Below are 21192 nucleotides of genomic sequence, written 5' to 3'. Positions count from 1 at the left end.
CCTAAAAGAAATTAAAGCATATATCCATACCCCGACCCACACATAGACATACAGAGCAGATTTGTAATAACCAAAATTTAGAAACAAGTCAACAGGTGAATGGTAAACAAACTGTGACACATCCACATTATGAAATACAACTCGGCAATAAAAATGAATGAAACAAAAAATAAATAAGAATGAAACATTTATACACATAAGAACAAGGATGAATCTCAAAATAATTATGCTAAATGAAAGCAGCCAGGATCACCTTAGAAAAAAAGGGTACATTCTATGTGATTCTATTTATATAGAACTCTAGAAAACGCAAACTACTTTATAGCAACTAAAAAAGCAGGTAAGTGGTTGCCTGGCAACAAGTTAGGAAAGGGTAGTGGGGAGGTATTACGATGGGGAACTAAATATTATAATGTCAGAAATTTTACTTTATCTGGGACACAGCAAGTAATTAAAAAAAAAAAAAGTTTGCTGAGTGGTTTATCCCAGATACCCATAAATGTTTGTTGAATAAAGGTATGTAAGGGTCTTCCCAAAATATAATTATTATCTTTCTTATACCCTACCAAATCCAAGGCAATTCTTCTCCCAAAGATATTATACAACCTATACTTTTGTGCATAGTCTCCTAGAACTTAAAAAGCAGTTCAAGGTCCATCTCAAATGCTTAATTATTAATTCCAATTCCTATGATCCACACTAATTAATTAATTGTATTTGCACTGCATTTTGTTTACTACTACTACAGCATGTAATACATCCTTCCAATTACTGCAATTTTCATACGTGTCATATATTTGTCTAGAGCAGAACTGTGCAAAAGTATTGCAATGATGGAAATGTTCTTATCTGGAGTGTCTAATTCAGCAGCCACTAGCCACCTGTAACTATTCAGTACTTGAGATACGGCTAGTAAAATTGAGGAACTTAGTTTTAAATTTTATTTTAATTAAATTTAAATACTGGCTACCATATTAGCACAGATCCAGAGACTAAGCTCTTTAAAAGCAACACATAACATGGACTCTGTATTCCCCCTGCCATTTACCACAGTGATACGCATTTAGTAGGCATTTAGTGAATATCTCTTGTTGGGTCTCTGTACTACTGGAAAAAACAAAACAAAACAAAACAAAAAAAACAAAAACCTTTACCAAAACAAAATGTAAACAAGCTGTTTTTTTAAATAAATATTCAAAATCTAGGAAAGAATCTACTCATGATAGCTCTAGTAATAAAAGACTTACCAAAACATCTTTTACATACTAAATCAAGTATTTCCCGAAATCGATTGGTCATTGGTGGTAGAGGTTTTAGATCAATTTTCCTGAAATCCTCTGGACAATCATTTTTTGAATGGCCATCTTTTTTGCAGATGCTGCATACTATCGTTGGTGGCTATACAAAGGTAAAAAAATAGTCTAATAATCTAATAAACTACTGAGGGACTTCATCATCACTTAGCAGGTCCAAAAAGACTCTTTTACATAACTCAATTCTGATAACCTGTGCTTCCAGGAGATTTAAAAAAAAAATAAAAAGAGTATTAATAAAATGCAGTGTTAAATGTAAAAACCATATTTTAAGACAATCACTTTAACTCTTCTTCCCCACTAAAATGATATCAAGATCAGATTTACCCAAAGATGTAAGATACAGGAAATACCAGAAGATGCAATAGGTATGGATTAATGCAAAAGTTTCAATCAGCCCCGAAGATAAAAAACGCACGTTAATTTAATCTACTGAGATCTTTAACAAAATAGAATATAAAGAAATCTCAAGTGGCACCTTTCAATTCACTCCAAACATTTTCTATCTTCATAGTCCACCAATTATAAAACCTTGTTTGGCTAGTTGGTTCAATTTATTACATTAGCATGGTACTCAAGAAACCAAACTGTAGGGCTGAACTCTAAAAGTAACTCCGTTTCATAGAAGGAATAATAATTCTTATGCAACAGCCACAAAAGTTTACCTAGCCATGAACTCTGATGCAAATTATATACAGAAACCTCTACTTGTGGGAATGCTGTGCTATAAGCTAATTAACAGTACCGTAGGAATTTTTATTCACTTTTCAAAACTTTTTTTAAATGACATGTTTATCAGAAAACTCTAGAAAAATGTTATAAATAACTGGAAAAAAATTTTAATTGGAAAAAGAGCTATCTTAAGCTTCCAGGGAGAAAAATTTTATAATTTTTCTTTTTTTTAGTTTTTCTTTATAGAATAAAAAATGTACACTGTAGTTATGTATTTAAGAGGCTTTTCTAAAACCCTGTCATTTAATTCATCCTTTCAACACTATGTCCTAAACACTGCAACCTGAAAAAAAAAAAAAGTGATATATCCTTTAAAGAATAAACACAGTAATTACGTTAAAATTTTTAAAGCTTATCAACTAATTATTGATAAAACAATAAAACTGGATAACTTTCTAGGTTTTTCTAAAAAAAATATTCTACTTGGTTTACATATAATCTATATAATCTTTTTCTCATCTTGGGTGCTGATATTTCAAATATGTACACTGCATTTGAAGCATATGAATAGGCTAAAACTTTCTTTTATTAACAAAGTGGTTACAGTTTATTTTCTGTTCCTAGGGTATCCTATCTTGATAATTTATGAAGTTAAAGTTCAGACTAGTAGAAAAGTTAAGACTCCATTAATTTATAAAGGATGTGCCAATATCCAAAGAAAAGCTCAATGGCAGACAGAGATCTGGATTCTTCCTATTTTTGGTTCCTGTTCTTACTTTCTGCTCGACTATCTTTATTAAATTTGTATTTACCCACCCCATGTCAAAACAAAACTTTAAAATAGAATGCTATCAGAATTTACAAACCTTGTATTCTTTTTTGTGGAAGAAAAAATAAACATATATGTAAAAAAATAAAATTTAAAATATTTGCTGCCTTTGGCAAACTCATTTGCATATATCTGATGAATCCTTTTATATAAGAAAGTGAAACAAACCAACTAGTAAGAGTGCCTGAAATCTTCTGAGGTTTTATACACATTCTTTAAGACAACTATAGGAATAAATGTAAAAGGAAAAAGTGAAAATATACACCAAAATATCATTCCAAAATATAATAGTCTACCATCATAGAAGGAAGCTATTTTTACATTTCTGAATCTAAAAATTATAGTCATACAAAACCCACAAAATCTTACAGATTGTTTACAATCTGTATCCTACCTTGCCAGAGGTTAAAATAAACTTATCAAACACATAATATAATTCCTGGGTGGGGTGGTTATCATCATCATCAAGGTCAGAAGCATCTTCTGTAGCTTTGCAGTTGCAAGAGGTAGCAGATGTGTCAGTGCTCACAATCTGATGTGAACTTTCTGTTTCTGTATTTGACCTGCAGTCTGTACCAGCAGATTCACTTGGGTCAGGGGATTTATAATCAATGCAATTACACTGGCTGAGTTCCTTTTTTAAACAAGTTTCTGAAGGTGCTAAATCATCTTGTTTCCTAATTGATTTTGGCTCTAATTCACTGCCTTTACTGGTAGAAAGACAGGAAGACTCCCGTCCAAGTTCAGCCAAAGCTAGTTCATTTACCAACAAACTGTCATCTTCAGTAATACATCTCTGTGATGTACATTCCATTTCATCATATTTATCAGGCTGACCTCTTCCTGTATTTATTTTTTCTGTGCTTTCTCCAAGTAGAATGCAACAATTGGATGCCATATTGTCAGACTTCACTGATTTCTTATTGCTTATTTTCCCCTTCTCTTTTTTCATGGAATCCACAGATTTATTTCCACCCTTCCTCTGAGGACAGGCAAAATACCGATAAGCTGCTCTGAATCTCTCCACAACATATTCATAAACAAGCTGGCTGTTTAAACTCCGTGCAACATTCCTCTTGACTGAAAATGGATCTAGTAAAAAAGGAAATGGTAAGTTGCTAAGTATCTACTAACAAACTACAATTCCAAGCTTATCCAAACAGATTTGAACTGCTATACTGTCAACAAAGTACATTTACCCAAAGCTTTCCTAAATGGAAGTTCCTACAAACTGAGTAAGAGAAATATAATAGGAATATCTTTTCCTTTGTTTCTGTCATAAAACAAAAATGTTAAGGGGCAAAGAGAAGAAAAAATAATAAGGGTAATTAATGAGATGCTAGTCAAGAACATCCAACTCAGTAATTACAAAATTTCAATGATAAAATTGGTAGAAAAGGCATACCATTATGCCTACCTATTCTGTCATTAGATAAAATTTTTCAAACCTCTAGGACCCATTAATAATTTTCATCTCTTAAAAGAATAATTTTCATCTCGTCATAATATTCTTCAGCTACAAACTCTTTGCAATTTAAACAAATAAAATATAACCTATAACTCTCAAAAGCATCAAGTTAAAAACTATGATTTTAACATTTAACTTCAATGAGGTCAGAAAATTAAACAGCAAAAGAAATAAAAAAGTAGAAAGAAAGAGATCTAAGTAAAAATTAAACCAAAATTTAAATTTTGATCCAGTCTAAAATGGGTATGCTGAAAAGGCTTATATCAACTACATCTTTATTATTAAGAAAATATAAAAGACCTCAAAAATGCTTATGAGTTTTTGGATTTTAAAAGCCTTAAATACAAGTAAGTCCTAGGAAGAATGAACAAATGGATGACATCCAAAAGACATTTTCTTCACTACTGAAGATCACTAAGTAAAAGGATCAATAGGCAGGCTTCAGATTGTTAACGTTTGGGCATCTGTTACTTTTTGCTGTTATCTAAGTCCACAGGCTGCTCTCTAAACCCAAAAGCTTTTCCTCCCCTTCTAGAAGAAGAAAAAGAAAAAAAAAAAAAAAAAAAGACAAATTATGATAGCTGCAACTCATTTATCTACTATATGTAAGTGTACAAGATATAAGTACATGTTTGAGTGGGTCTAGAGAAGGCCAACAGAGGACAAGGAACAGAATAATGTATAGTCTAAACAGACTTAAAATGATGGACAAAAATTCAATTCACAATCAATAAAAAGTGAGTGAAATGCTGCATGATTTAAATTTTCTCAAAACCAACCTATTAATTTGCATCTCTAAAGATCTTAATATTCTTGGGATTTGATGTGCAACTTTTGTCAACATCAATTTTTTTTCTTTTTTTCTTCAATCTTTTTTGAGCTTAGCCACATTTAATAACTGAGGTATTTTTTTAAATGTTTTTGAAGTATAGCCGACATACAATGTTACATTAGTTTCAGGTGTACAACATAGTGATTAGACTCTATAGTTATGCTATGCTCACAAGTGTAGCCACCATCTGTCACTATACAAACACTATTACAACACCACTGATTATATTCTCTATATACACCTCCGTGACTTACACATTCCTAGAGATGAGGTACTTTAGAAGACAACAGAAAACCTGTATTTTAAAATTATATATTAACATAATTTTATGACAGAAACTTATAGGAATACTCTAAGAAGTATTTCACTCACTTTTTATAGATTGTGAATTGAATTTTTGTCCATCATTTTAAGTCTGTTTAGACTATACATTATTCTGTTCCTTGTCCTCTGTTGGCCTTCTCTAGACCCACAGATAAACTCAAACATGTACTTATATCTTGTACACTTACATATAGTAGATAAATGAGCTCTAAAGCCTGCAGCTATCATAATTTGTCTTTTTGTTTCTTCTTCTAAAAGGGGAGTTATACAAACTCTTCTATTTTCCTATATTTTTGAAAATCTTCAGAATTAAAAATTAAAATAAAGGCATGTAATATGCTAACAACTCTAAGCAATATATTTATAGATTAGGAACCTTAAAATAAGTATTAATCCTATAAAATTAACATGGACTTGATAAAGAATTTACCTGACACGTATAATGACAACCTAGTGGCAAATACAATTCTACAAAGCCAAGGTATATAATTTTTAACACTACAGTAGAAACAAATGATGAAGTGGCACACAAAAACATTCTCCAAATGAAATACATCATCTCACCTTCAATAGCTATTCGTCTTTTAGGCCAGTTTTTGTTTTCTCTTGTTAAAATATCTTGTATCCGTACACATATGACATATTCTTCCAAAGCAAAATCCAATGTATAAAATTTTAGCAGCTCTAACCATAACTGTCCCAGGGATACCTGATTTGGTGTTCCCAATGTTAAAGGAGACTGGAAAAGAAAAAATACTTTTCATTTAAGCTTCACAAAACTACAGAATCACTGAATTTTCAGTTTAAAAAGACCTTAGAGGTTACCTTTACAAAAACTAAGGTATAAAGAAGTAACTTGCCAAAAAGCAGCTTGTGGCACAGCTGGGAACAGAATTCTACTTTACTGACTCCTAGAATTTTATGTTCTTCCCACTAAACCAGTGATTCTCAAACGTGGCTGCACATCAGATAACACTGGGAGCTTTAAAGTACACTAATACCTGAGCTCTGTACCATTCCCCTTCCATGCCCTTCCCAAGATTCTGGTTTAACTGACCTGGGCTATGGACTAGGCAAAGGGATTTTTGAAGCCCCTTAAGTGATTTGCATGTACAGCCAAGGTTGCACACCACTGCATAACAATTACTACAGCTCCTTATTGCAGTAATTGCTTTAAAAAGCGAAATAATGCCCTGGGCATTCAAAAGCTAATTCCTTCATTCAGCAAACATTTATTTAGAACCTACTATGTCTCTAGCACTATGCTGAGGATATAAAAAAAATGAGAGCCCACATTTAAACAAAATGGTCAACTATGCATCATTTATTCTTTTAAGTGTTGCACATACAGTAACTATTTAATTCTAACAACTCTATGAAGTAGATACTACTTCAGGGCAAAAGATCTGACTCAGGACCACCTGGCTACGGAATTTATGTTGCTAATCACTATATCTACCATACTACCACTCAAATAACGTAAGTTCCTACTTCATAGAGTATTAGGAAAGGAAGAGACAATTTGACAATTAAACACTATGTGTTAAATGGGCCTCTAAATCAGGGAGTTTTTACAAAACAGGTAATGCTGAATTCTAAAGAAATTACCTAAAAACTGGCTAAAAGTGACCGCTAAGGAGCAAAAAGACATGAAACAATCACTTACTCAATTCTACAACTATTAATTGAGTGCCTACTATGTGCCAGGCACTCGGATATAATCATGAAAAAAAAAAAAAAAAAACCCAAGATCCTTGCCTTAGTGGATCTTACTTTCTAGGGAAGAAAAGTAACAAAAGCAAGTAAATTACATAACAAGTTAGAAAAAGCAAAGTGGTGTGGAAATAAAAAGTTGAGTAGGTTTAGTAAAAAGGGGACAAGAGTATGAGAGTAGGACATGGTTTCAGTGTTAAATAGCACAGTCAGAATAGTTCTTGTGAAAAAGATATGATTTGAAGAAGAGGAATAGGGAACAGATGAGCACATTGTAGAGGAGTTTGACTAGCTTTAAAAAGAAAACCACGAAAGCTAGTGTGGTAGAGAAAGGGAAAGAAGAGAAGAAAAAAGAGCTACTCAGTAAGAAATCCTCAGCTTTTATTCTAAATTAAATAAGAAGCAACTGAAGTGTTTTGAGTGTGGAGAAGAGGAGGAACGTGATATGACTTAAGTTTTCAAAGAACCATTCTGATTGCTGTGCTGAGAACAGACTGTAAGTTGACCCTTAAACAACATGGAGGTCAAAATCTACATATAACTTTTGACTCCCTCAAAACGTAACCACTAATAGCATGCTGTTGACCAAAAGGCTTACTGATAACATAAATAGCCAATTAACACATATTTTATATGTTATATTTATTATATACTATATTCTCACAATAAAGCTAGAGAAAAGAAAATATTAAGAAAATTATAAGGAAGAGAAAAATACATTTACAGTACTATACTATATTGAAAAAAAATCCACATAAGTGGGCCTGCACAGTTCAAATCCATGTATTTCGAGGGTCAACTGTGTAGGAACAATGGTAGACAGAGGAAACTCATTATGAAGCTATGGTAGCAATCCATGTCAAACATGATGGTGGCTAGGACTAGCATATTAACAATGGAGGCAGTGAGAAGTGTTCAAATTTTAAATATACTTTGAAATAAAAATGACAGGATTTCCTGACAGACATGATATAAGGTATAAAAGAGAAAAGTAAAGGATGATTCCAAGGCTTCTAACTGAGCAAACGAAAGGATGAAATGCCATCAAATTAGAAGTGAACGCTATTATGTGGAGCAAGAGGAAGACCAGGAGTATTAGGCATGTTAAGTTAAAGACATCTATTAGACATCTAAGCAGAGACATTAAATAGATAGTTGGAGATACAACTAGAGAATTCTAAGTTTTAGGCATGTTAAGTTAAAGACATCTATTAGACATCTAAGCAGAGACATTAAATAGATAGTTGGAGATACAACTAGAGAATTCAAGAGTGTGGTTTGGTTGAAGATTTAAATTTGGGAGTATCATACAAATGGTATGCAAAACCCATGCAACTGAGTAAGATCACCAAGGGAGTGTAGATACAGAAGAAAGGGGAGGGGATCAAGGACTGAGCCCTGGAGCATGCCAACATTAAGAGACCAAAGAGAGAAGGAGAAACCAATCAGCATAGGAGACTGAGAAGAAATGATCAGCCATGGTATGCTATATTCAAAGTCAAGAAATTTTTCAGAGAAGAAAATAATCAACTGGCAAAGATTGCTAATATGTCAAAAATATAAAAATTGAGAAGTGACAACTGGATTTAACAATGTGGGGCAGCCCTGGTGGCTCAGCGGTTTAGCGTCGCCTTCAGTCCAGGGCCTGATCCTAGAGACCCGGGATCGAGTCCCACATCGGGTTCCCTGCATGGAGCCTGCTCCTCCCTCTGCCTGTGTCTCTGCCTCTCTCTCTCATGAATAAATAAAATCTTTTTTTAAAAAAAGTGGAAGATGACAATATAAGTTTTGGTAGGTTGATGAGGGTCAAAGCCTGAGTTTGATTACAATGAGTTAAGAGGAAACAAATTGGAAATAATGAATATGTACAATTCTTATGAATATGAATATGTACAATTCTTTCAAGAAGTTTCACTGCAAAAAGGTGCAAAGGAATAGCTAGCTGGGAAGGGAGATGATGTTCCTATTTTTTATTTAAACTGGGAGAGATAAAAGCATTTTTGATTTAATAAAGAATGAAAAATTGCTAATTTAGAGCAAAGAGAACTGCTAGAGCAGTGTTCTAGAATAAACAAGGGATAGAATTAAAATTGGAAAAATTATTAAAAAAACAAAAGCAAACAAAAAGATGGACAAATGGAGAAAATTAGATAGCAACTTGGGAAGTTCCTTTATGAAAGCACGTATCAAGGTAGACTATGTGAGTGCAGACAGTAGCAGGTGGTGGTGGGAATGTGTAGAAGTTCTTTTTGGATTTCTTCACAGTTGTCTTACCAAAGTAATAAGCAAAATTACTATCTATTGGTCGTTGAGAGTAGAAAGAAGTCTAGAAAAGTGGGAGAATTGTATATTCAGGCAACTACATATAATTCAATATAGCTAGAGCAATCATTTCAGTAATGCTTTCATTTCTGTAATATGTCTATTTCAGAAGACTACATTCTTCTAGAGGACACAATCCATGGATATTTATCTTTGGTCCCCTGGCCCTCAAGATATGTCTGGCACATAGCAGGTCCTTAATAAATGAATGTTGAATGATTAAATAAGCAAGCCACCCCCTAAAGGAGGAAAGGGCCTTTATTTTTCCACCAATCTGGCAACACAATTCCCATATGCTAAAGTTTCGATCACAACCCAACTCCTGAAGGAAATTTTCCTTGTCTAAATGAAAAAGAAGTAAAGAATTACCATGACATGAATAAAGCAAAACACATCTTCCAAAATGAGGTATAAATTCATTAAGTAATCTCAGTACTGAAAAACTAAACCAGATCAACCCCTCACTTTTACAGATGAGGAAAATGAGGCCAAGAGGCTTATGCAAAGTCAGTCAATCTACTAGTAAAGAGCTTCAATCGAAGGCATCACAAATTCTACAGAAAGAAAAGCCAAAAACAAAAACAAAAAAAAAGCTTACTTTGCCATGTTTTTCCTTCATGGCATTACTTTGGTTGTCTGTTTCTGTCTTCTTGGTATCATCTTTTGGTTGGTCTGCCTTAGCTTTGTTTTCCTCAGCAATTGAGTTTTTCTCAGTTGCACTACTTGAATTATATTCCCACTTCACAAACTTCTCTTCTACTATGCCCTTCAGCTGAAAGTCATCCATTCTTTTTGGGTCAAAGCCTTCAATCTACATAAAAAGGCATTCCAAATTGGTAGTGGAAAAATTATTAAAAAAACAAAAACAAACAAAAAGATGGACAAACAAACAAACCAGAATTCTAGCTTAAAACGTTTGAACAAAGCACTTTGTAAGAACGAACTACATATATACATGCACATACATATCACAAATTCATGCTTACCCAACTTCCAAGTAAGCAAGGAAGAAGAGGAGGTTTTCTTTGTTGTAGAAAAAACAACACCATTAAAGCAAAACAGTAAGAAGGGATTCCACCATCAGTTTGGGAGTCAATATAGCATAACTGCAAAACAAAGGGGGAAAAAGTACTGCCATTAGCTTTAATCTTCTTTGTTCCCCTCATAATATAAGTAGCTGTTTTTGTCCTATTGTAATCATGCAAAACGTTTAAGTAACAAAAATTATAAGGAATGACCTGAAACCTCACCACTCTGAAATAACTATTAACACAGTGATGACAATCTTCCCATTCATTTCTTTATTGCATATAAAGTCACATATGTATTTTAAATGGAATATCAAACTTAGTGCTTTTTACTTTTATGGTGTACACGTTGTTAAAAGATTTTATCTTCTACTTCTGACTCAGTGTTAATGATCATCTATATACTCTTTCATGCCTTTTTCTATAATAACCATATACAAATGTATTCCTATATATTTTTATTTTCTCTATAAATGCAGAAAAGATTTCCTTATGTCATTCTTTTCCAAAATCATATTATAGACATCTCTCTGCATATTATTCTTCTCCTTAACAATGCACCAACAAAGTTCCTCTAAGTCAATTACTACAGATCTAACACATTCTTTTATCTATTTATATATTTTCCCCCCAACACATCTTTTAAATGCTTAAATTATAGTCTATGATCTGGATGGCTACTCAACAAGTCTCCCCACCCAGAGCATTCACATTTTATCCCAAATTTTTGCCACTTTAAGCAATGCTGTTTTATCTTTATTACTGGTGATTATTTATATGAGCTATATTTCCAAGAATATGTTTGATGGATTTCAAAAATGTGTGATAGAGGGATGCCTGGGTGACATAGTCGAAGTTTCTGTCCCTTGGTTTCAGTTCAGGTCATGGTCTCAGGGTCATGGAATCAAGCCCCATGTTGGCATCCATGCTTAGCGCAGAGCCTATTTGGGTTTCTCTCTCCCTCTCCCCCTGCCTCTCCCTACCCTTGCACATACTCGTACTCTCACTAATAAATAAATAAATCTTTAAAAATAAGTAAAAATGTGTGATATATCTAGTATCTAATATTAGATATAATATCTAATATCTAAAAAATGTGATATGTCTAATAAGTAAAAATGTGTAATATATCTAATATCTAATTGTTTGCCAAAATCACGAAAAAATTCTTCTTTTACACTAGTAGCATGAATGTACACACTTTCCAAAGTATTACCACTTAAAAAAAATGGGATGTATGAAATATAATTATCTAATAATTACTTCAATTTGCATTTCTTCAATAAGAGATTATACAATTTTCATGTTTACTAACCATTTAGATTTCCTTTTTTCTGAACTGCCTATTGAATTATTTGCCAATTTTTTCTACTTGCATATCAATTTACATTACAGTTAATAACCTTTTAAATCTGATATATGCACTTGAACAATGTTACTTTTCCCAATCTATATTTATTTTGACATTCTTTAAAGAACCTTTTATCATACAAAATGTATTAATGTGTGTGTGTGTATATATATATTTAAATATGCTTATGCTATATAGCTTCTAGGTTTCCTAACATGGTAAAAAGGTTTCTCCAAACCATAAGTTATATACACATCCTCTAAAATTTTCTTCTAAAATTTTGATTTTTCATTTAAGTAGAATTTATTTTGCATTTAAGTGTCCTAAGGATCCAACATTATTTTCTTCAAGAAATATACCGTTGTTCACTGAACTCTACCTCTGAAACTAATAATATACTATATGTTAACTAATTTAATTTAAATAAAACAATTATATTTTTAAAAAAATATACAGCTGTGACAGCACCATTTTAAATAAACCATTGTTTTACCACTGAAATGAAATCTTTTATTTTTCATACATTACAATTTCTGGGCCTTTTGTTCTATTCCACAGATCTATTTGTCTATTCCTATGCCAATGACATATGCTTGACTCAAGCAATTTTATAGTAGTAAATTCAGTCTCCTTCACTAGTGTTCTCTTTCTGAATTCTTTTGACTATTCTCAAATATTCATCCACAGTAATTTCAAGATTATTCCATCAAATTTTTTTAAACTCTTGGTAATTCTAATTGAGATTACTGTACACTTGAAAATTAAATTAGGATGATTTAACATTTTAGGGGTAGCATCTCCCTATCTAAGAACACTGTAACTTTGCATTTTCTAAAAGTTTTGGAGTTCTCATCAATTACTTCCACTAAACTCTCATAACAAGGGACCTCTGGGTGGCTCAGTGGTTGAGCATTTGCCTTTGGCCCAGCGTGTGATACCAGGTCCTGGGATCGAGTCCCACATCGGGCTCCCTGAATGAAGCTGGTTTCTCCTTCTGCCTGTGTCTCTGCGCCTTTCTCTCTGTTTCTCTCATTAATAAATAAATAAAATCTTAAAAAAAAACAAAACTGGGATCCCTGGATGGCTCAGCGGTTTGGCGCCTGCCTTTGGCCCAGGGAGTGATCCTGGAGTCCCGGGATCGAGTCCCGTGTCAGGCTTCCGGCATGGAGCCCTGCTTCTCCCTCTGCCTGTGTCTCTGCCTCTCTATGTCTATCATGAATGAATAAATAAAATAAATCTTAAAAAAAAAAAAAAAACTGCTTTCTCACCACAATTAAAATCCAAATTCCTTACCACAGAAACATTCTCTCTCTCACTTCATTCCAGGCACTCCTGCCTTCCTTTCTTTTCCTCACAAGCTCTCTTGTACCTTAGGAGAACTGTACTAGGTATTTGTTGGATACTATTCTCTTAGTCTTTCAAATGGCTGGTTACTGCTAGTCTGAGTTTAAATATCACTTCCTCGGGATCCCTGGGTGGCGCAGCGGTTTAGCGCCTGCCTGCCTTTGGCCCAGGGCGCGATCCTGGAGACCTGGGATCGAATCCCACATCGGGGTCCCGGTGCATGGAGCCTGCTTCTCCCTCTGCCTGTGTCTCTGCCTCTCTCTCTCTCTCTCTGTGACTATCATAAATAAATTTTAAAAAATTTAAAAAAATATATATCACTTCCTCAAAGAGATCTTCCCTAACCATCTGGTATAATGTCACTCTCTTATCACATCATCTCATTTTTATACCACTAAAATCTATCAGATATTATACTACTTATATTTTGTTTATTGGCTGATTCTTCCACAAACATGTAAGCTTCATGAGAGCAGGACTCTATATATCTTGTTAGATATTTCAAGCACTTAGAACAGTATCTGGCACAAGGAAGCATTTAACAAATGTTTGCTGAATAAATGAATTTGTTCAGATTTCGTTTTTATACCATTCAATAATGTAATTTTCTTCTTGTACCTTTTTTTTTTTAATATTTATTTATTCATTCAGAGAGGGCGAGAGAGGCAGAGACACAGGCAGAGGGAGAAGCAGGCTCCATGCAGAAAGCCCGACATGGGACTCAATTCCAGGTCTCCAGGATCACACCCCGGGCCGCAGGCGGCGCTAAACCGCTGCGCCACCTGGGCTGCCCTTCTTGTATCTTTTTAATTAAATTTATTTATTTTATAATTTGTGGTACTATCACTTAGTATTTTTCGATTTTCACTCTACCAGGTTATTTTTATGACAGAGAAAACCTACTAAAACCTATGTTTATATTGTAATTAGTCATCTTATAAATTATTTTATTTTTTTTTACAAATTCTTTTATTATTCCCAATAGTTTTTACTATAGTTTTATAGGTACAATTATACCACTAATAAAATGCTACTGTTTTTCCAATATTTACATGGTTTCATTTCATTTTCTTATCGCATTTTTTAAATCTCCCAAAACAAGGTACAACATTACTGGTGAACGTCTCTGTAACATTCTTAATTCTAACACATATAGCTTGAGTCATTCACCATTTAAAATGATGTTTTTGTTATTTTTTTAGTAAATGGTCTTTTTTTACATTTGTTTTTATTTCAGTTCAATTTGCCAACATATAACACCCAGTGCTCATCCCGTCAAGTGCCCACCACCTCAGTGCCCATCACCCAGTTACCCCATCCTTCTACCCACCTCCCCTTCCACAACCTTGTTTGTTTCCCAGAGTTAGGAGTCTCTCATGGTTTGTTTTCTTCTTTAATTTTTCCCATTCACTTGCCCCCCTTCCCTTATAATCCTTTTAACTATTTCTTACATTACACGTATGAGTGAAACCATATGATGATTGTCCTTCGATTGACTTACTTCACTCAGCATAATACCCTCCAGGTCCATCCACGTTGAAGCAAATTGTGAGTATTTGTCGTTTCTAATGGCTGAGTAATATTCCCCTGTATATATAGACCACATCTTCTTTATCCATTCGTCTGTCAAGAGTTATCGTGGCTCCTTCCACAGTTTGGCTATTGTGACATTGCTGCTATGAACATTGGGGTGCAGGTGTCCTGCCATTTCACTGCATCTGTATTTTTGGGGTAAATCCCCAGCAGTGCAATTGCTGGGTCATAGGGCATTTCTATTTTTAACTCTTTGAGGAACCTCCACACAGTTTTCCAGAGTGGCTGCACCAGTTCACATTCTCACCAACAGTGCAAGAGGGTTTCCCTTTCTCTACATCCACTCCAACATTTGTTGTTTCCTGTCTCATTAATTTTCACCATTCTCAATGGTGGAACGTGGTATCTCATTGTGGTTTTTTTTTTTTTAAAGATTTATTTATTTATGATAGACACAGAGAGAGAGAGAGAGAGAGAGAGAGAGAAAGGGAGAGGGAGAGAGAGAGGCAGAGACACAGGCAGAGGGAGAAGCAGGCTCCATGCCGGGAGCCCGATGTGGGACTGGATCCTGGGACTCCAGGATCGTGCCCTGGGCCAAAGGCAGGCGCCAAACCGCTGAGCCACCCAGGGATCCCCTCTCATTGTGGTTTTGAACTGTATTTCCCTAATGGCAAGTGATGCGGAGCATTTTCTCATGTGCTTGTTGGCCATGTCTATGTCTTCTTTGCTGAAATTTCTGTTCATGTTTTCTGCCCATTTCATAATTGGATTTTTTGTTTTGTGGGTGTTGAATTTGATAAGTTCTTTATGGATCTTGGATACTAGCCTTTTATCTGATATGTCATTTGCCAATATCTTCTCCCATTCTGTAGGTTGTCTTTTAGTTTTCTTCACTGCTTCATTTGCTGTACAGAAGCTTTTTATCTTAAGTCTCAATAGTTCATTTTTGGTTTTGTCTCCCTTGCCTACATAAATGTATTTTGCAAGAAGCTGCTGTGGCCTAGTTCAAAAAGGGTGTTGCCTGTGTTCTCCTCTAGGATTTTGATGGATTCCTGCTAAATGATCATTCAACCATTTTGAGTGTATCCTTGTGTCTGGTGTAAGAGAATGATCCAGTTTCATTCTTCTGCATGTGGCTGCCCAATTTTCCCAACACGATTTATTGAAGAGACTATCCTTTTTCCAGGGGATAGTCTTTCCTGCTTTGTTGATTAATTGACCATAGAGTTGAGGGCCCATTTCTGGGTTCTCTATTCTGTTCCATCGATCTCTACATCCGTTTTTGTGCCAGTACCACACTGACTTGATGATCAAGATTTCAAGCTTTGTAATACAGCTTGAAATCCAGCATTGTGATGCCCCTTGGGCATGGGTTTTCTTTTTCTGATAGTCAGAGAGAGAGAGAGAGAGAGAGAGGCAGAGACACAGGCAGAGGGAGAAGCAGGCTCCATGCACCGGTAGCCCGACGTGGGATTCGATCCCGGGTCTCCAGGATCGCGCCCTGGGCCAAAGGCAGGCGCCAAACCGCTCTGCCACCCAGGGATCCCCAGATTTTCTTTTTCAAAATTCCTCTGGCTATTTGGAGTCTTTGCTGACTCCATACAAATCTTAAGATTATTTGTTCCAACTCTCTGAAGAAAGTCCATGGTATTTTGATAGGGATTGCATTGAACGTGTACATTGCCCTGGGTAGCATAGACATTTTCACAATGATCCATTAGCATGGAATGTTTTTCCATCTCATTACATCTTCAATTTCTTTCAGAAGTGTTCTGTAGTTTTTAGGGTATAGATCCTTTACCTCCTTGATCAGGTTTATTTCTAGGTATCTTATGCTTTTGGGTGCAATTGCAAATGGGATTGATTCCTTCATTTCTCCTTCTTCAGTCTCATTGTCAGGGTACAGAAATGCCACTGATTTCTGTGCATTGATTTTGTGTCCTGCCACATTGCTGAATTGCTCTATGAATTCTAGCAATCTTGGGGTGGAGTCTTTTGGGTTTTCTATGTACAGTATGTCATCTGCAAAGAGGGAGAGTCTGATTTTTTCTTTGTCCATTTGAATGACTTTTATTTCTTTCTGTTGTCTGATTGTTGAGGCTAGGCTAGTACTATGTTGAATAGCAGTGGTGAGAGTGGACATCCCTGTCATGGTCCTAATCTTAGGAGAAATGCTCTCAGTGTCTCCCCATTGAGAATGATTTTGCGGGCAGCCCCGGTAGCGCAGCGGTTTAGCGCTGCCTGCAGCCCAGGGCGTGATCCTGGAGACCTGGGATCGAGTCCCACGTCAGGCTCTCTGCATGGAGCCTGCTTCTCCCTCTGCCTGTGTCTCTGCCTCTCTCTCTCTCTCTGCATCTCTATGAATAAATAAATAAAAAATCTTAAAAAAAAAAAAAAGAGAATGATTTTGCTGTGAGCTTTTCATAGATGGCTTTTGAGATGCTGAGGAATGTTCCCTCTATCCCTGAACTCTGAAGAGTTTTGATCAGGAATGGATGCTGTATTTTGTCAAATGCTTTCTCTGCATTTGTGAGGATAATATTTTTTTTTCTCTTATTGATATGTTATACCACATTGACTGTTTTAGTGTTGAACCAGCCTTGCATCCCAGGGATAAATCCCACTTGGTCATGGTGAATAATCCTCTTAATGTACTGTTGGGTCCTATTGGCTAGTATCTTAGTGAGAATTTTTTCCATGTTCATTATGGGTATTGGTCTATAATTCTCCTGTTTGGTGGGGTCTTTGTCTGGTTTTGGTAGTAAATAGTCTTCATCATTAATTTTGTTTACTAGTTTACTTAAGAGCTTAGTTTTTATGAAGAACTTCCCTTTTCAGCATCTATGTTTTTTCTACTTCAAATTGTTAATATAATAAATTATGTTAACAGACTTCCTGATATCAAACCATTCTTATACTCCTGAAATAAATCCTGCATAGTCATGGCATATAACCTTTTAATACACTATATATTCTACTTATTTATATTTCATTTAGACTTTTGCATCTATAAGACTAGTCTATACTTAGATATTTTTTAATTTTTGTTTTTATTTTCTTATTTAGACAATAAAGATAATTATCACTGAAGTTTAATGGCTTGGTAAATTTAAGAATATAGGGCTTCTGGTTGGCTCAGTCAAAACAACATGTGACTCTTATCTTGGGGTCCTGAGTTCAAGCCCCACATTGGGCATAGAATTTACTTGAAAAAAAAAAAAAAACAATTAAAAATGAGAGGATAAAAAACACTTATAAAAAGAGCTTTAGTTATTCCACTAAAATAAATTCCCATTTATCCAGAGTGTTAGGACAGGAAATGTGCTACCTAATGACTAAGTCAAGTTAATTAGAAACTTTTTTGTAACTGTTAAGAAACTGTTTATGTATGCTGTTAACACTACTGGAATCTCACAGAGGAGTAACATTCTGGCAGTTCGAGACAGTTCTTTTTTTTTTTTTTTTTTTTTTTAATTTTTTATTTATTTATGATAGTCACAGAGAGAGAGAGAGAGAGAGAGAGAGAGAGAGAGAGGGGCAGAGACACAGGCAGAGGGAGAAGCAGGCTCCATGCACCGGGAGCCCGACGTGGGATTCAATCCCGGGTCTCCAGGATCGCGCCCTGGGCCAAAGGCAGGCGCCAAACCACTGCGCCACCCAGGGATCCCGAGACAGTTCTTAAAACACAGGGATCTCATTGCCAAGTTGTGGAAACAACCTGAATGTCTATCAACAGATAGAGATAAAAGTCGGTATACACATACAGTGGAATTTTATTCAGCCTTAAAAAAGAGAATTCTCCCATTTGCAATAACATGGATGGACCAAGAGGACATTTTGCTAAGTGAAAGAAAACAGACACAGTAAGACAAATGCTAATAATCTCTCTTATATGTAGAATCTAAAATAGTCCAACTCATAGGAGCAGAGGTTAGAATGGTAACCAGAGGAGAGGGAAATGGGAGAGATTTTGGTCAAGGGATACAAAATTTCAGTGATATAAAATGAGTAAGGTCTGGTGATCTAATGTACAGCATGATGACTATAGGTAACACTACTATACTATATACCTAAAATTTACTAGGAAGATATATCCCAAGAGTTCTCACCACACACACAATAAAGGTAACCATCTGAGGTAACAGGTTGGTAATCACTTCACAATTAATACATATATTAAAATATCAACTTGTGCAAGTTGTATTTATACATACAATAAAAAATGAAAATAAAAAAGCTCAGGGAACCTTTTTCCCCTTGCAGATGTTTTTTTTTTTTTTTTATTACCTGTCAGTTGGTCCTCAGAATGTTTTTAATTGGAGTATAATTGAAACACACTATTATATTAGTTTCAGGTATACAACGTAAGTGATTCAACAATTCTGTATGTCATGCTATGCTCACAACCACAAGTATACCTACCATCTGTTATCACCAATAGTATTATATTACCATTGACTATATTCCGTATACTTGATTATAAGGGACTGATAAGGCTAAAGAGTTTCAAGAGGCTTTCCTAAAAAAACTATTTCCTATTACTGGAATGCTAAAAATACAGTACTTAAGAGAGAGGGCAACCAGAAAGTAGTCAACAATAATCTTATTACATCAGTTACAAGAATATATTCATACGCTAGAATTTTTTTAAGGCCTCAAATTGTGAAACCCCAACCTTAGGACTTCTGATCATTCCTTATTTTTCAAGCTGTTCCTTACCTTAACCAACAAAGTTGGGTCTGCCCCAACTCTGAGTTCAATCCTCTTATCAGAGTACAAACAAAAAATTCCAAAAAGAATTCTCGAGCATTTTTTGCTCTCATTTATTATTCCACCACTACCTCCTTAATATCCATCCTCTTTGTATCAGACTGAGAATTTGCTCATCCCTAGTATAACAAGTGATGAATACTATACTGATAAGAACATACACAGAAAAACTAAACCCTCTCTAGTCATTTGGACTAATAATGGTAATTACTTTACTCCTCCTCCTTACATTCATACCAAAAAAATAACTTCAAAAGGAACCACAGCCCTTAATAATTAATTCTAACTTAGGAAACAGATACGTGATTCCTAGCAGTTACCCAATCAGAAAGTGCTATAGGTTATCAATAATTTAGAGAAAAGAGAATAATGTTCTAAAACAGAAATGGGAAAAAAGATGCTCACAAAAAAACCTTGCAAACCTATGTATTAACTTGCATAACTATATTTTACAACTTTAATTTACATGAAGAGTGAAAACTTGAGCCACATTTACTATGTGTAAGACCATTTCTATACTACATAAAAGGAGAATAGTAAGTCAATTACTCTATGAAACTTCATTTTATTTTCACATCCATAATCAGAACCTGCCACATCACCTTCTGTCTGGCACAAATAGCTATTTTATCCCCAAATACTAACATTTACATACATGTCAGTGGGGGGAAAAGCCTGACTTACCTTAAAGACAAGTATTTTTTCCTCTGTTCCACTTACCTTAGCCCAGTAGCGAAAGGCTAACACCAAGGGAGTGAAGACGGGTTCCATCTTGCCAAGGGCAGCAAGTAAATCAGTAGTGAGGCATGCCATATCATTTCCAGCACTCACTCTACAGAGCAAACCACTGTGAATGGGAAAGAAAAATTTCACTGTGTTTATACCTTAAAAACCAGAATATACCAAATCTTATGGCTATCCTTTCTAAGTAACCATATTTTAATATCTAGGAATTCATAATAAAAATAAGAATTTTAATAAACTGAGAGCTAACTGAAAACTACAAATCATTTCATCACTAGAGTTCCATATAAAGATTTTTTAAATACTCACTTGTACTTCACAAATAAATTTCAACTTAATTTAGTATTTAAATTCATCAAAAATTACAAAAGTAGCATTATGAGTCACTGAAATTTGTTTTATATCAAAGACATTGATTTCATCAACATCAAGTGGTACAACATACCTTCCCAGTTCATTCTTTTTGCTTTGCACAGGATAGAAAGAAAAAATGAAATGAACTGACTAGTTATACTTCTTGACTCTAATTTTTTTCTATCCAAGCTTTCCTAATTTTATTGATACACTACTTTCAGATTAGAAAGAATGTACATATTAATCCACAGGTAATGCATATATGTAAGTGAAAATAGGAGCTACCTTAAAGGGGTGACAGAATTCTAGTAGAGATATTTTGGTGGCAGGGAGAACAATCTGTGGTTCCACAAAGAGGCAATTTGACATGTGGTTACAAAAAAAAACAAACAAAACCACTAGAGGTCAGAATATTTCCATTCCAAATCTGACTTTACTCTAAATGATATGAATTTGGTCATATTTTATTCCTCCATGTCTCAATTTTTTAATTAGAAAGTAACAAAGTTGAATCCACAAATCCTTCTAACTTTGAATAAGAAAATATAGTACTCTTAAATTTTAAGATATACAGGTTAGTATTCAATAAAAGAAC

General features: G+C 34.6%; 1 protein-coding gene across 20 annotated transcripts in view; it reads right to left on the bottom strand.

Moving 5' to 3' along the window:
* Nucleotides 1-21192, bottom strand: part of TUT4 (terminal uridylyl transferase 4) — a 133630-nt gene that overhangs the window by 54586 nt on the left and 57852 nt on the right. For 19 of the 20 annotated variants that reach the window (XR_012005454.1, XR_012005452.1, XR_012005453.1 and 16 more), the window contains 6 exons: nt 20220-20346; nt 10460-10579; nt 10072-10284; nt 6003-6177; nt 3209-3906; nt 1248-1398 (listed from right to left, as the gene is read on the bottom strand). Coding sequence is in view for 15 of the 20 variants with exons in the window: in XM_072772081.1 (XP_072628182.1) it covers nt 1248-1398; nt 3209-3906; nt 6003-6177; nt 10072-10284; nt 10460-10579; nt 20220-20346 (1484 nt within the window). In the remaining 5 variants the exon portion in view is untranslated. The remainder of the gene's footprint in view (nt 1-1247; nt 1399-3208; nt 3907-6002; nt 6178-10071; nt 10285-10459; nt 10580-20219; nt 20347-21192) is intronic. The other variant, XM_072772093.1, reaches the window with a different exon arrangement.

This window comes from Canis lupus, chromosome 13, assembly GCF_048164855.1.
Source record: "Canis lupus baileyi chromosome 13, mCanLup2.hap1, whole genome shotgun sequence".
Classification (NCBI taxonomy): domain Eukaryota; kingdom Metazoa; phylum Chordata; class Mammalia; order Carnivora; family Canidae; genus Canis; species Canis lupus.
This window is presented reverse-complemented; position numbering and strand designations above follow the sequence as displayed.